The 13,136-nt window shown below is 47.4% G+C and overlaps 1 protein-coding gene and 1 long non-coding RNA gene across 3 annotated transcripts in view; one reads left to right on the plus strand and one right to left on the minus strand.

Moving 5' to 3' along the window:
- Window positions 1–1,091: 1,091 nt before the first annotated feature.
- LOC144177773 (uncharacterized) lies at window positions 1,092–6,054 on the minus strand. 2 transcript variants are annotated; one of them, XR_013323850.1, is made up of 4 exons: window positions 5,657–6,054; window positions 3,937–4,004; window positions 2,824–3,319; window positions 1,092–1,365 (listed from the first exon to the last, which is right to left on the minus strand). It is a non-coding gene; the product is annotated as an uncharacterized LOC144177773 (long non-coding RNA). The 2 variants fall into 2 exon arrangements; XR_013323849.1 differs by having other exon boundaries at window positions 1,092–1,368.
- Window positions 6,055–10,399: 4,345 nt separating this feature from the next.
- The window catches only part of LOC144177775 (peroxisomal ATPase PEX1-like), a 71,795-nt gene continuing 69,058 nt past the window's right edge, over window positions 10,400–13,136 (plus strand). The window contains exon 1 of the mRNA XM_077705345.1: window positions 10,400–10,708. Coding sequence (XP_077561471.1) covers window positions 10,610–10,708 — 99 coding nt within the window. The 5' untranslated portion in view covers window positions 10,400–10,609. The remainder of the gene's footprint in view (window positions 10,709–13,136) is intronic.

Here is a 13,136-nt window from a genome sequence, read left to right on the forward strand (position 1 = left end):
ATTTACTGAGGGCACACGCCGACAGCCTCCGCACTTTTACCGGCAGCAACCTGGCCACCAACTGTAAAGACTGCAAAGGCTGTGCGCCACGCCTCAAAGCATGCAAAGTGACAAAGCGTTACAGGGGTGCGTGCAGCAAGGAGATTTTTGAAGCGTACGTGATTCTGAAAATCAAGGCGAAGATTGCGTCAGTTCACCGTCAGTGTCCCTAGATCGCATGCACCGAGATCGCGTATTGTAACGGGACTCTTGGGGGTGATTTTTAGTGTCCTTGGACTACCCCGGCCCTCACCTTGTTTGTTTATGTGCGAAGCGATTGCACATGCCTAGTGTAGGGTTCTTTGCCCCCGTGTTGCGCTCAGTCTTTTGGCTGTGGTTTTGGTTGTTTACCTTTGTTCTGTGCCCTAGGTTATCGCAGTTTCCTTCATGATGTGTTTTTCACTAAAATAAAAAATCACTTGCTAGTCTGTAGTCTGCACCCTATGTGTCTATTTGTTTTCTCTTGTGTCCTTATTTTATGTGCAGTTTTCTTTTTTGTACATTTATTAACTTTGATAAAGCTTCTCCCACCTTCAATTGGCCTTTGATTTTTTTTCACTAGCGTACCACTCAGCGGAGCGTCGCATGTGTGGAGTGAGTTAAAACAGAATACAGTCTACAAACTAACAAACTAAAGGCAGATATTTCCAGGCACAAACGGGTCATGGCTTAGTTTCAACTGAGCAAACAAATTAAGACGACCCGCTGGCGGCCAGAAGACTATACGCTGGACCGACTGACTCTGTCGGAGGGTCGGCGAGCCGCACAGTAGTGCAGCCAAACCATCTTGTTTTGATGTCACACAAAATGTCAGGAAATAAGCAAGAAGGATGCGGAGGAAGGCCGCATTTTTGAATTGATTATTTCTACCGAATAAATTCACGTAAATGCCGCGAGTGGTGAAAATATGGCCTAGAGACTCCAGACTACAATTCGCACTAGTATTCCTGCAATATTTACAAATCACTTCAGTGACGCTTAAAAAGGGGTATTAAAAAAGACGCACACACACATGCACAAGAGAAGATAACAAACAAACAAACCCTCAATTCCTCAATGTTGTTCCAAATCAACCGGGCTGGAAGGCGAGGCGTGGGGATGACTCCTGAGGCATGCCAGGACCTTGTGGACTTTGTCCCGCTCCCTGGCACAGCCCGGCAGCAACAGCAGCTGGTCTAGCAGCCGAAGATTCCGCCGTGCGGCCAGCAGCTCGCCTCCCTGTTGTTAAATCTGGCCACTCTCCATGGCCAGCAGGCAGGGCTGTCAGCCACCTCCAGGTGGTGTTTCTCTGCTTGGAACCCACATGGGGCACAGGACGGCTGAGAGCTGCTGGAAGGGGAGGAAAACAACTAAGAGGAGCCCCAAAAGCAGCATCCTGGGCACACAGAAATGTTTAAACAAGTAAAATGCCTTCCGTACAGACGAGGTTCTGCCGCACAGACGTCTTTTAGCAGTGACTATGAAATGCCTCAGGACAAGCACCAAAAGAGTTCATGCGATGTGTACATACACCACATGAGCCAACAGATCATGAAGGAACTTGACTTTCATTTAAAAAACGACTATCGGGGTAGCATTCAATTCGGTAGGCTACAGAACTTTTCATGAAACCAGAATGAACGAAACACAGTCACTTAGTGGACAGTTTGATGTACTCGAAAACAACATCCTGAAGCTAAAACGACTACATGGCAATAAAACACAATATGACTAGATTCCCTGAAAACACCTTTGAGCTTGTTTAAGTAAGCAGAAAATGTAACGAACCAAAACAGACACTTGTGCTAAACCCACGTTTCTCTGGTTAAATATGCATGAAAGCAGAACTATCGTGACAGGTCCAAAGTTGTTTTTTGTGCCATTTTGTCCAGTGCTGCCACCATTCTAGCTTTACCCTCAGGTAAGAGACTGCCCACTTTCGACATACCTGAAGCTCTTGGACTTTATGTCGAGGCTAATTAGATGCTCCGTATTCGCCACCATGTTATTTTTGTGGTCTCCACTTCTTGCTGGAGCCTGTCTCGGGCATCATGACTAGGACCAGCCTTGGCTGGGTCAAGACACCACTGCTTAGCTGCCAGAGCTTTTCAGCCGCAATGCGCTCTTGGCAGTCTTTGCTCGATGTTTGTACTGCTCTCAAAACCTCTGGTGTCACATTGAAGCGACTTGCATCTCCGTCAAAGCGCTTGAAGAACGAAACAATGTGCCTGATGCCATGAAAAGTTTGTATCGCACACTGAGCCCTTTCATTAACGTGCCGGCAGTTCTTATTGAAGCCCATTTCCCCAACCGCTTTTCTATGTGGACTGCACAGCAATGCCTTCACTAGCCAAGCCAAGAGAGGGAATTTGGTTTTGTTGTTAGCCTCCTCCTTCCCAAAACTCTGCTGCCAATACTCGTTAATTCGTGTAGACGGATCTGATCAACATGTTCAAGCTGGACGAGCATGTATTCATCCATCAAAGTCAATTCATCAGTTAGATCACTTGCAGCACCCTAAAATGAGCTCTAGAGGACTTTTCTTTCCTCAGCTGTGGGCTTAAGAAGCGCAGGCTCTGCAAAATGAAAGGCAGTCGTTGAAAGGCAGTCGTGCAGAAGGCACTCAGCACATCTTATGTAAAAACTTCCTTCCACTTCATTTTACGTAAAAGATGCCTTCAACGCCCGTGGCGTAAAGGACTCCTCCCACCAGAGCCAACACATTGCGGAAACCCGGCGAAACGAAGCTTCGGCACAAGATTGGCGCAGATTGCTTGAAATGAAGAAGGATGTAGCAGGATTTACCTTTCGGCACGGTTCGGCGCAGATATCACATCACTGGTTCGTTGCACTTGAGCTCCCTGTGTCTGGGCTCCCACTGCGGCCGCAGCCAGGCGCCCCGATACAGCACTCCATGCACCACGAGTGAGCACAAGTCGCCCTCCGGATGCGCAGCAGGGCCACCCGGGAGTAGCATTGCAGGGCACAGCGCTGGGGTCAGGTCCAGGCTGACACCCACCAGCTCGGCTGTGGCTGAGGATACAGCACACTACAGCAGCGCCTGCCGGGTGACCTCCCCTAGCATGGCGCCTGCTGAGGCCGAGCCCTGTCGCTGCCGCACAGAGCCGCCCGAATAGGCCAGGGTGTGGCCCTTCAGGTCATCTCGGACGATGGCCCAGGCCAGCTGAGCTGCCCACAGTGGGGCCGTCCGTTGTTTGCTGCGCTTGCCCAGGATTTCCAGTTGTACCTCGGCCACCAGAGCAGGAGACCAACCAGGGCCCTCCCATCCAGAGGCCACCACCTGGGACATTTTATGATTACTGGACCAATAGGTGCAAATAGCAGTTCGGAAGGGGAAAACACGCATTTACCTTAGGAAATAGGATATAACGGTGTGATAAACATTGCTAAGCCACAAGTGACAAAGCTCTGAGGTTTGCAAGCCCGTCGAATTGCCCTGCAGCTGGCTAAACAGCAACCACTTGATCTCCCAGGTATGACGCTGAAATTGAAGCCTTTGTCATCTCCTGCCAAAACATCATTTTGACGCCACTTTAAGCCACTCTAGTGTACATATAACAACCTAGGACAACCCAATGAACGTAGTTATAAATATTCCTAGGTGAAACCTGAAGACAAGAAAACTAGACACAAGGGCAGCTCTATGCAAAGCGGTAACATGAAGGGCAGTGAGCACAAATTGCACAGCTTCTCTCTCATTTAGTGCACACAAATTGCATACCACATCCTGCCAAAACCTGATGCACCCAGCATAACCGGTTAATTGCACTGTAAACACATCATGGGTCTGCAAGGAAAATTCCAATTGCAACATCAGCTATACACAAAAAGTGGTTACCTTCTGTAAATGAGAAACGTCCTAATTAACCCTGTGCAAGCGCGGCTTGGCCTACTCACACATAGACAGGTTGATCAGCGACACCTCCTTGGCAGCTTTGTTGACATCCAGGGCTTGAAAAGGCGCCCTGAACGCACCGACCAGATGCCGGCAAAAATGCGAGATAATAAAGTGTACACAACTAAAGCACTGAGAATTAAAGCAGTTTGAAACTTAAGGTAAGCAAAACTTATCTCGAGGTAAACAAGGATGCAGAGGGGTTTTACTACTGAAAATATGAAAATATTGAAAACATGAAAATATCCTACTGCACAAGGACAAAAAAGAAGTCAAAAGCTCATTCACCGGCCTTTGCCTATGAATGAGCTTATCTTATTCAAAAATCTCAAACCTGCTACAGTGAAAGGCTTGGAATGAATAAAACTCTAGGGCAGTGCCTTGAACATGCACACAATATTTTGGGAAGGTCTGGCACTATTCATAACTCAAATGTGAGTTAGCAGAAGAAAACTAAAATATGTCAGACACTAGCAATACCATTGCAAACTTTCTCCATAAACACACGTTTGCAGCTAGATAATATGCCATTCTCCTTTTGTCATACTGTTTTATGTGACAGGAGACAACTAAAATGGAACAAGTAGTAAGGCAAATGTGCAGTCTATTAGCTTCATTTTTAGCTCAGACAGAAATTTACTAAATATGCCCATCATGAATATCTCAAGACAACTGATCACATCAACAATAAATGCAGCATGGAGATATGGTAACGGTCAGTGGCAATGCAAATTGTCTTAAATTGGCCCCACTCCAGCTTTATTTTTGGTCCAGATTACAAAATCGCACGACATGCATTTCATACGGGTTTTTGGAAACAGATGGTGTATTAACTCCAACAATTTGTGTTGAATAACGACAATTCCTCCGTCATTTCCATTGTTTTCTTTGGAGTTATGAGTAGGATTATTGTATTGTTGAGTTTTAGTTTGCGGACGCACCATAATGCGCAACAACTGTCTAGTATTTGTAATGTCCATACGCTAAACTGTGCTCTTAAACGCACTGACCTATGTAGGATTTTATCACATCAAAGGGACCTTACAAACGATTTCTGATTCAGTCTCTGTAGTCACATGCGTTATCTACTGGCTATTTTCCGGAATCTGTGAGAAACATTGCGTACTTACTACAAACTTATTGCTTTTTTTTTTGTTAGTGTCATCTTGGTAGCAGTGACAACAGACAATGAGTGGAGCCTGGAAGACACTACAACTCTGTCTGGTCAACGTGTTCTCAGACGCTTTCTTTTACTATTATTTCTTCTCGGCCAGTACGTCATATATAATCTGAGAATGTGAGCGAAAAACAAGAAAAACGGGGTTACAGCATGAAAGGCGCCAACTATAAAAAAAAAGTACAGTTGCTCCCCCCCATTTTGCCTTAATAGGGTATTTACATTGCACTCCATCGTTGTGCTGTGACATCACCGAAATTTATTAAAGTTTTGTGCATCACTAGTCCATAAAGGCTCAGCGCGAGCTCGGCTGATAGCCTGTGCATTCGTTGTACTACTTGTACCATTTCAACAGTTTTCTCTAACGAGAAAGGTAATGCCAAAAGTTTGCAAGCCCAAGCGTGTACTTCTTCACAAATTGTGGTGCTGGGCACCGGCGTGTGCTGCGCACAAAATTCGCCAAACTACGGTACTGTGCAGTGATAGCTCATTAACGACGACCGCAATAAACTCTGCTACTACTTATCACGCTAGTAGCTACTCACCTTTGTTCGTGCCGAGTCGTTTCCGGACGCTTGGGGAACCGTGGCAGTCTTCACGCATACAAAGGCTTGAGCAAGGTATTTTGGAGATGCATTTAAAACACCATTTACCTATTTACTCTCTCAAAAGCATTTTTCCTTGCGCAAACAACCTTACAAACGCAAGAGCAACTCTTAGGAACGACAAACGCGACCAACGGTTGTTGTGTTTGAAATTTGAATTGAAGCGACAGAGGAACTCCTGGTGGTGCTGAAAACTACTACCACAAATGCCTAAACTAAAAAGTAAAATATTTTCGCTTAATAAAAAGCAAAAAACGTTTTATAAGCCAAGTTTTTTTTAAATGCAACAAATTACTCCTTTATTGCAATGTTTAACGGCTTGTTATCTTTTTTTTTGAGTGAGCACTCAGCGCGCGCTTTTTGAAGTTTGCAGCGGTTCGGTTCTACAATTTTGGATTGAATCAATTGGAGTTGCGCCGATGCGTTATCGGGCACTCTGCCTATCTTCGGCACCGTGTGGAGCAAGGAAGCAACGAGTTATTTTCCAGAAAGGTGGAATAGGGTCGTCTGCTTCGCTGAACGCTAGCGAGCATTTTTGGTAGAAAATAACTTTCGCTATCCCAAATGTTCTCAGTTGGGTGCATAGCTGTTCATTTTTTTAGCTCCGGAAGACGCTGCTTGATGTGTGCATTGTGAACGCCAGCCTAGGCCATAATCACTAGCTAATCACTAGCGCCACCTTTAGTGCTATTACGCCGACGCAGCGCAGCTCCAGCCCAAGCGAGGTCTGGGACGCGCTCGTTAGTGCGCGTGGTTCAACCAGGTTCAACCAAAGGTTCAACTCCACAGCTGCACAAAACATTGCAGTCCGATTCGCCTCGCCATGCCTCTTCAATGCTCCAGCCTTCATGCCAGCCCTCACATCTTGCGCAGTCGATGCCCGAGCCTATGTGCTACCACGCAGCCACGCAAGTATGCCAACGCTGTAACTAAGCCGGCCTTCGCCGTTGGACCAGTGCGCCGTTTTGTCTTCCTCGCCCAAGCGTTTTGCACCGTTCACTCGCTTGCCTCCTTGTGACCGCCTGCGTGTATCCGGCTCGGCGGCATATCATGCCGGGCATTGTGTGGGAGCGGCTCGTCTCAGTGACAATGTCGCGCCTATTCATCGACCTCATACGGAAAGAATTGGCACGGCGACAGCTGGACACTGCCGGTTTCAAAGAAGAGATAATTCGGCGACTGGAAGCCGACATTCGGCAGCAGCATGAAGCTAGCCCCCCGGTTGAACCGAAGGCTTCTGCCTCGTCCGCCGCGGTGCCTTTGACGCTAGACCCAGCCACGGTACTTAACCTTGCCAGACACAGTGCCAAAGACTGCCTGCAACATGATCCGTTGCCTTTGCCAGAGCAGCCGCCATGGCAAGTGTTAGTAGCCCAAACATTGCCCTCACGAAGTGCCCCTGTCGCATGACACCGTCGCATCCGACGCGGTGTTCGCGCGCCATCATCCCAATATTCCATCGTCCCGCTTCGCAGCCAGCCCACTCCCAGCCAGCACGCAGTTATAAAAGGTACATTGGCCGAACACAGAGCTGTTTTTGCTTGCCACAGCGATGATCTTGACCATATCATTGATATGAAGCTCCGTGTTTACCTGCTAGCGTGTTGCCCTACAGTCGGCGCTCATACCGGTACGATGGAGAAGGCAAGCAGTTCCTGAAAACTCAGGGGCCCTAATGAACCATGGCTTTAAAGGGGAATGTAATGAGCTACAATCAAAGCCATCATCCGTGCCTTGCTCATCGCAGCCAAGCAGCCGCTAACTCTACAGCTTCTGTGCGAATTCAAAACGAGTAAAGGCCAGGAGCTTCCGTTCAAACAGTACGGCGTCTGTGGCCCCTCCGCTTCCTTCTGAGCCTCCCGAATGCCGTATGCTCAACACGGGTGGGCGGCGAAACCAAGTTCTGTCAGGCCAGTTCTCACAAAGGAAGTCAAGCACATACAGAATTCCTTCAACAGCCAGAAAGAGGTCATACCGTCGGTGAACCACCTGCCAACTACTGTCAGCCCAGCCAACAGCAAGCCCAGCGTGCCGAAAACTTTGTCCATGGACAGAAAAAGGGAAGAACGCTCGTGAGCCAGCCACCTACAGGTTCCAAGCCCGTCAACAGCGCCAACCAGGCGCGAGCTGTGCAGCAGCCAACGCCCAACTCGAGCCATCTGTGGTACCATAAGAGATTAAGGACAACTTGTGCCGCACCTGGCTGACCACTTCGTGAGTGGCATCGATGTACTTCAGCTGGACAAAAGCCCATGCCTGAAAGTTTTTGCAGCAGCACCGACCATTCAGCATTTGGCTACAAGACAAGCAAGGACTTCCTGCGTAGCAATTGTGGCATACTGTGTGACACATGCAGCTCCATGAGACTGTTTGAGAGGGTGTCGGCAACCTCCTGTACAAGGACAACTGGCACGCCTTTCACGAACCTCGAAGCCAAGGCTAAGGCCCTTACCATGCTTCAGTGTGCATGAAACTGCCAGTGCAAGGAAGCAGGACAGTGTAGACTCACCTCTGCAGTCAGTACAGCCACAGCTTAAACGGGACAATGCGCTTATTGGCTGTCTAGCCACCTAGATGACTTGGTGCACGAGTGAAGCGTGCGGCAGTGTTTCCCCCGCGTGTATGAGTGTTGTGCCTGTTGTGGACAATGTGCGGATATTACTGTCCACGAGACGTGGTCAACCAAACTGGTGGGGCGGGGTGCGAGCAGCCAGCCACATGTGCTGTAGTCATTGGGGGATCACTAGCGTCACCTTCAGTGCCATCACGCCACGCAGCTCCAGGCCCATTCGAGGTCTGGGACATGCTTGCTTGTTTGTGCTTCATTTGTGCCCGCCTCCGGTGTGGTCAATCGTGTTGTATAATGTTCAAATAAATGCGTTCCTTTAAATAACTCCCATTCGCCTCGCCATGCCACCTGAATGCCCCAGCCTCCACGCCCAGCCCTCGCAGTACCGCATACGGTGCAATTCATGAATTGCGAGGAGGACCAGAGATAGCGCAAATAAAAGTAATGTGGTTTTAGCAGCACAATATTTACAACAATCGAGGCCTAAACCTAAAAAATAGCCGCAGTAATTTCATTGAATCGGCAGATTTGAAGATCCACGGTGGGTAAAATGTATCACAAAAAGAATCTGGCTTGGATGTTTTTACAAAAGCATAGTAGAGATAAAAAAATGGAGGTGATTTCTTGCTGAATGGATGTCGGGATTTTTTACTATAGAAGTGTAGAGCATGTGTGCTTAAATTTGTTTTGAGATGGGGCGTGTTCAGACGTATTTAAGCGCAAATGTCAAGGAAAGCATTTCTAGTAAATTTATCATGAGTGGTTTTCAAAGTGTCAAGACGCGTAACAAACAAATAGGCTCGGGTAACACTTCTTTAGCATGTCTCCAGATAAACCTCTCTCAAGCGACGTTTTTAAAACCTCTTGGTGTAGCATATGCTTGTGTTGTTCTCAGCAAGACATCTTTTACACGTTTACAAATAAACTTCTCGAAACTGCTAGCGGTAAACGTTTGCAAGATGTCTTCACGTAGAGGTAGACGATTGTAGCTGTTTCAGGCCGTTTCAAGACGTCTTCAAGACAACTTGTGTTTCATGGGTCTCCACATCGCTGCGCCCGTGTTACCACGCCTCGCCCCATGAAAGCCTCTACCAAGGGCAGCTTCGCTGTTGAACCGTTCTCGTGGTCGGAATTGAACCTGTGTCCCACGCGTTATGAAGTGTTGAAGTGTCTACTCGATTGCCCCATAATGCCAGCAAGGTCGAAGCAGTTTAGATTAGCACCCCTCTGTCTAACGACGACGACGCGAAGCTTTCTTCGAGCGAAATCAAATGGCAAAGAGTCGAAGTCAAATTTTTTAGCCGCTGTGGTCAAAAGTCCAGACTGCGTGCAAGGGAAATTCGAAGTGGTCCAACGTTGGTCCAAACCGTCTGCGAGTCAAAGTCCCAACTCAGACGACAACCAAGGAATCCCTCAAAAGAAAGCTTCGCGTTCAACCATCGTCGTCGTTAGACGGATCGGGGGGTGCATGATTTTTTGCCATTGTGGACTGCACAGAACTGTTCCAGAGGAGCTCCGTATTTTTTTTTTTTGCCCATAGAATTTTTATTGCTGGAGCAGTTTTGTACCAGAGTAACTCTGGTTTTGTACTGCCGTGTAAGTGCTCGAAACTGTTCTGCACATGCAGAAACAAACCGACCTTTTCTCCCTAGCAGACGAATTCTCGGCGGCCGAAGCAGACACGACGTCGAAGGAAAAAAGAGAAAAAATTAAAATATTTTTTAAAACCATTTCTGCGTAATTCGAAGTTCAAAATTTAGATGTGGGGGGCGCAGCTCGTGCCACGCGCGTGGCAGGAGACTAATAGCAGACGAATTTTCGGCGGCCGAAGCAGACACGACGTCCAAGGAAAAAAGAGAAAAAATTAAAATCTTTTTTAAAACCATTTCTGCGTAATTCGAAGTTCAAAATTTAGATGTTTATGCTGATTGTACCATCCTGGACGTTCATAGAGGGCAAGAAAAATGGGCCCAACGCCGATCAAGGGACTTTAGGCCCAACGCAAAGCACCGCTTGCCTTCCTACACCGTGACCGCTTGTCAGAGTCAGTGGCGCTAGCAGTCATCCTGATACGTACGCCTTCGTACGAAGAACGCTGCGTGTGTATACACAGCCTTTGTTGACAACTGACGCATGTGATTTTGTTCGAACTAATGTTGGTTGTGGGCGTGAAGTTTCTTGCCCGGAAAAAAGACATAGCCGTGAAGTGTTGTTCGCAGTGAAGTTGTAGCAAATTTTAAACCAAGGTCTGTCGCAGTACCATAAAATATCGGTTACTTCGTCATTGTGAAGCAGTTCACCGAAGGAAAGAAAACTTGGGAAACATGGACGCTTTTCATGTGGCCAAGTTGAAGTTCTCCCGTTGTCAAACGTGTTTTATTAGTATCCCCCGAGAATGGCCGAGGTTGGCAACGTCGTCGAACGTAAGTGTCGGTGTTAAAAACTGCTACTTTTACTGTCCCGTTTCTTTGTGTATTGAATAAGTGCGAAATTTTTCTGATGGGATATGAACACACCCTGTCTAACTAGCAACAAAAAAATGTCCAATATGTGTTTCGTGTTCAACATTACAAATAGGAATTGATAAAATTAATGTTCGTGCTGACGTTCGCGTGTGCGCTGAAAGTGGGTCTACAGAAACTTGCTCGCTTTGCCGGCCAGTTGAAAAAAATCGTCTGCTACTCTAGCTGGTAACTCGTGGACTGCATACGCTTCTGCTACTAGGGATGAGTGATGTAAACTTCATTCGTTACTCTTCAATCTGGTGTCAAAAACAAGAACACTGAATTGAGCATTTCTATAACAGTCGACCTCTTCTGCTGCTTGATTTCAGGCTTTTGTCGCAACATAATGAGTCGGTGCATGCGCGCTCGATTCGCTATGCAGACGCACCCATGAAAAAGGGGCAGGCGCCTCGTAGGTGTTGTGTAATCCCTCACCCACCCCGAGACGGCCGCCGGCTGTCAGGGCGCGTTGGCGAGTGAGTACGGCAATTTCACGACGCCTGACGAGTACGGCACGCATATCAATGCATATCGCTTCCCGAAGACCGCGAGGCGGACGGTTGCGACGATGGCAGCCGGTCTCGCGAACGCAATAGCTGCGAAGCGCACTGCACCGAATCACCAGTCTCCGGGAGGGGTGGTGGGGAGATTTCACAACGCCTACGAGACGCCAGCAGAAAAACGCGTTCTCAACGTCAGCTACTCTTGTAAGCAGGGTAGCGTGTGTTATGTGCACGCGCACATTGAATGTCCGGGTGCACGGAAACACGCAAATGAACGAGCTTGCTTCTCATAGCCGTCTTCCGTTGCTTTTCAGCCATTTATCTTTCACTTAAAACCCGCCGTGGTGGCTCAGTGGCCGAGGCGTTGTTCTGCTGAGCATGAGGATGCGGGTTTGATTCCCGGCCGCGGGGGCCGCTTTTCTGATGGAGGCGAAAAGCAAAAAACGCCCGTGTGCACGAACGACATTTCTAAGCACTTCAAATATCTCCAGGGGGTCAAAATTAATCCGGAGTCCTCCACTACAGTGTGCCGCATCGCCTGTGAAGCATCGGCGCGTTAAACCCTACAATCAATCAAACAATCTATCTTCCACTTAAATCGTAGAACACACAAACTTTCGCGAATTGTACGGCTTACTACATTGTTTCGTAAATAAAATTGTGAAATCTGCAGCTTATTGCGTTTGCAGTCAGAGTTACATCTTGCAGTTTCTAAGTGCAAATAATTATGCACCATTTGCACAAAAGCCCTGCTTATTAAGTCGTAGTACAGGGAAGGCGTGTTAATTCAAACTTCTGTAATCTGAATTTATGGATGATTCTAACTGTACAGTTTGGTCCGGCCAATTCTCCATAGAAGTCGATGTTTAAAGAAGCCTTTAAGTTTGAATCGAGCAGGTTCCGACATGAATAATTCTAACTACTCACCACCGCGGCGGCGCTTAAAGGAGCCATGAAGAGAAAATACAACTTCGTTTAATTTGAAAGAACTAGGATTCAGTATCTCACTCAGCTCAATTACAGCCACAAAAGATGTTTTTTTAACGAAAAAAAATCCAGAAATATTTAAAAACTTTCAAATTTTGTGCCACAGTGACGTGTTATGAGCAAGAATGACGTCATACGGGCCAACAATAAAACATAATAACTGCACGTTAGCATTCAAGTGATGCGTTCAAATGGAACTAGAGGCCCCATTACAGACGTTCAGTCACGTGTCGTCGCGACAGGTGGGTTAGGCGGTCGCCAATCGCACAAACAAGGTTCCGTGGTGTCATAGAAAAGTTGCGGGAAATTGGCTAGGGGGTCGCGACTGCTTCACACGTTTTCTTTAATATCTCCGTTATTTGTTTGAAGATTGTGATGATATTGGTATCATTGTTCTCGGGACTAAGCAGTCTCTCTAATAAGCCCAACTTGTATTTTGTCTTCATGGCTCCTATAAGCACCTGGCACATGACCGGAGAAATGCACCCTGTGCCTACACAGGAGGCTGCTTAGAACGGAGAAGACAAAATAGGGTAAAACTAATGTAAATCCCATACGGGGGACGCTTGGGAAGAGATGTGCTTTGCAGACTGCATCGGTGAGAAAGCTAGTACGCTGGTGTGTGTTGTGCGCTCTCAGGCGAGGGCATCATATGTCAGGTCAGAAGCACAAAGCCTGTTGCTGCTAATGACGGCAAAGAGGACGAGGGTGAAGCGAAGTGCGGCCGTCCATTCAGAAATCACAGCCAATGGAATGCCACCCATCTCTTCTTTAGTTTTTAAGAAGGCGAAGATGAAGCTGCTGACTGCATTCGTTTGTTAGAGCAAAAGGTGTTGAGTGTAGCACTTAGGGATAAA

Source organism: Haemaphysalis longicornis, unplaced genomic scaffold (genome assembly GCF_048455015.1).
Source record: "Haemaphysalis longicornis isolate Haplotype H1 unplaced genomic scaffold, Haemaphysalis longicornis Haplotype H1 scaffold_304, whole genome shotgun sequence".
Lineage (NCBI taxonomy): Eukaryota > Metazoa > Arthropoda > Arachnida > Ixodida > Ixodidae > Haemaphysalis > Haemaphysalis longicornis.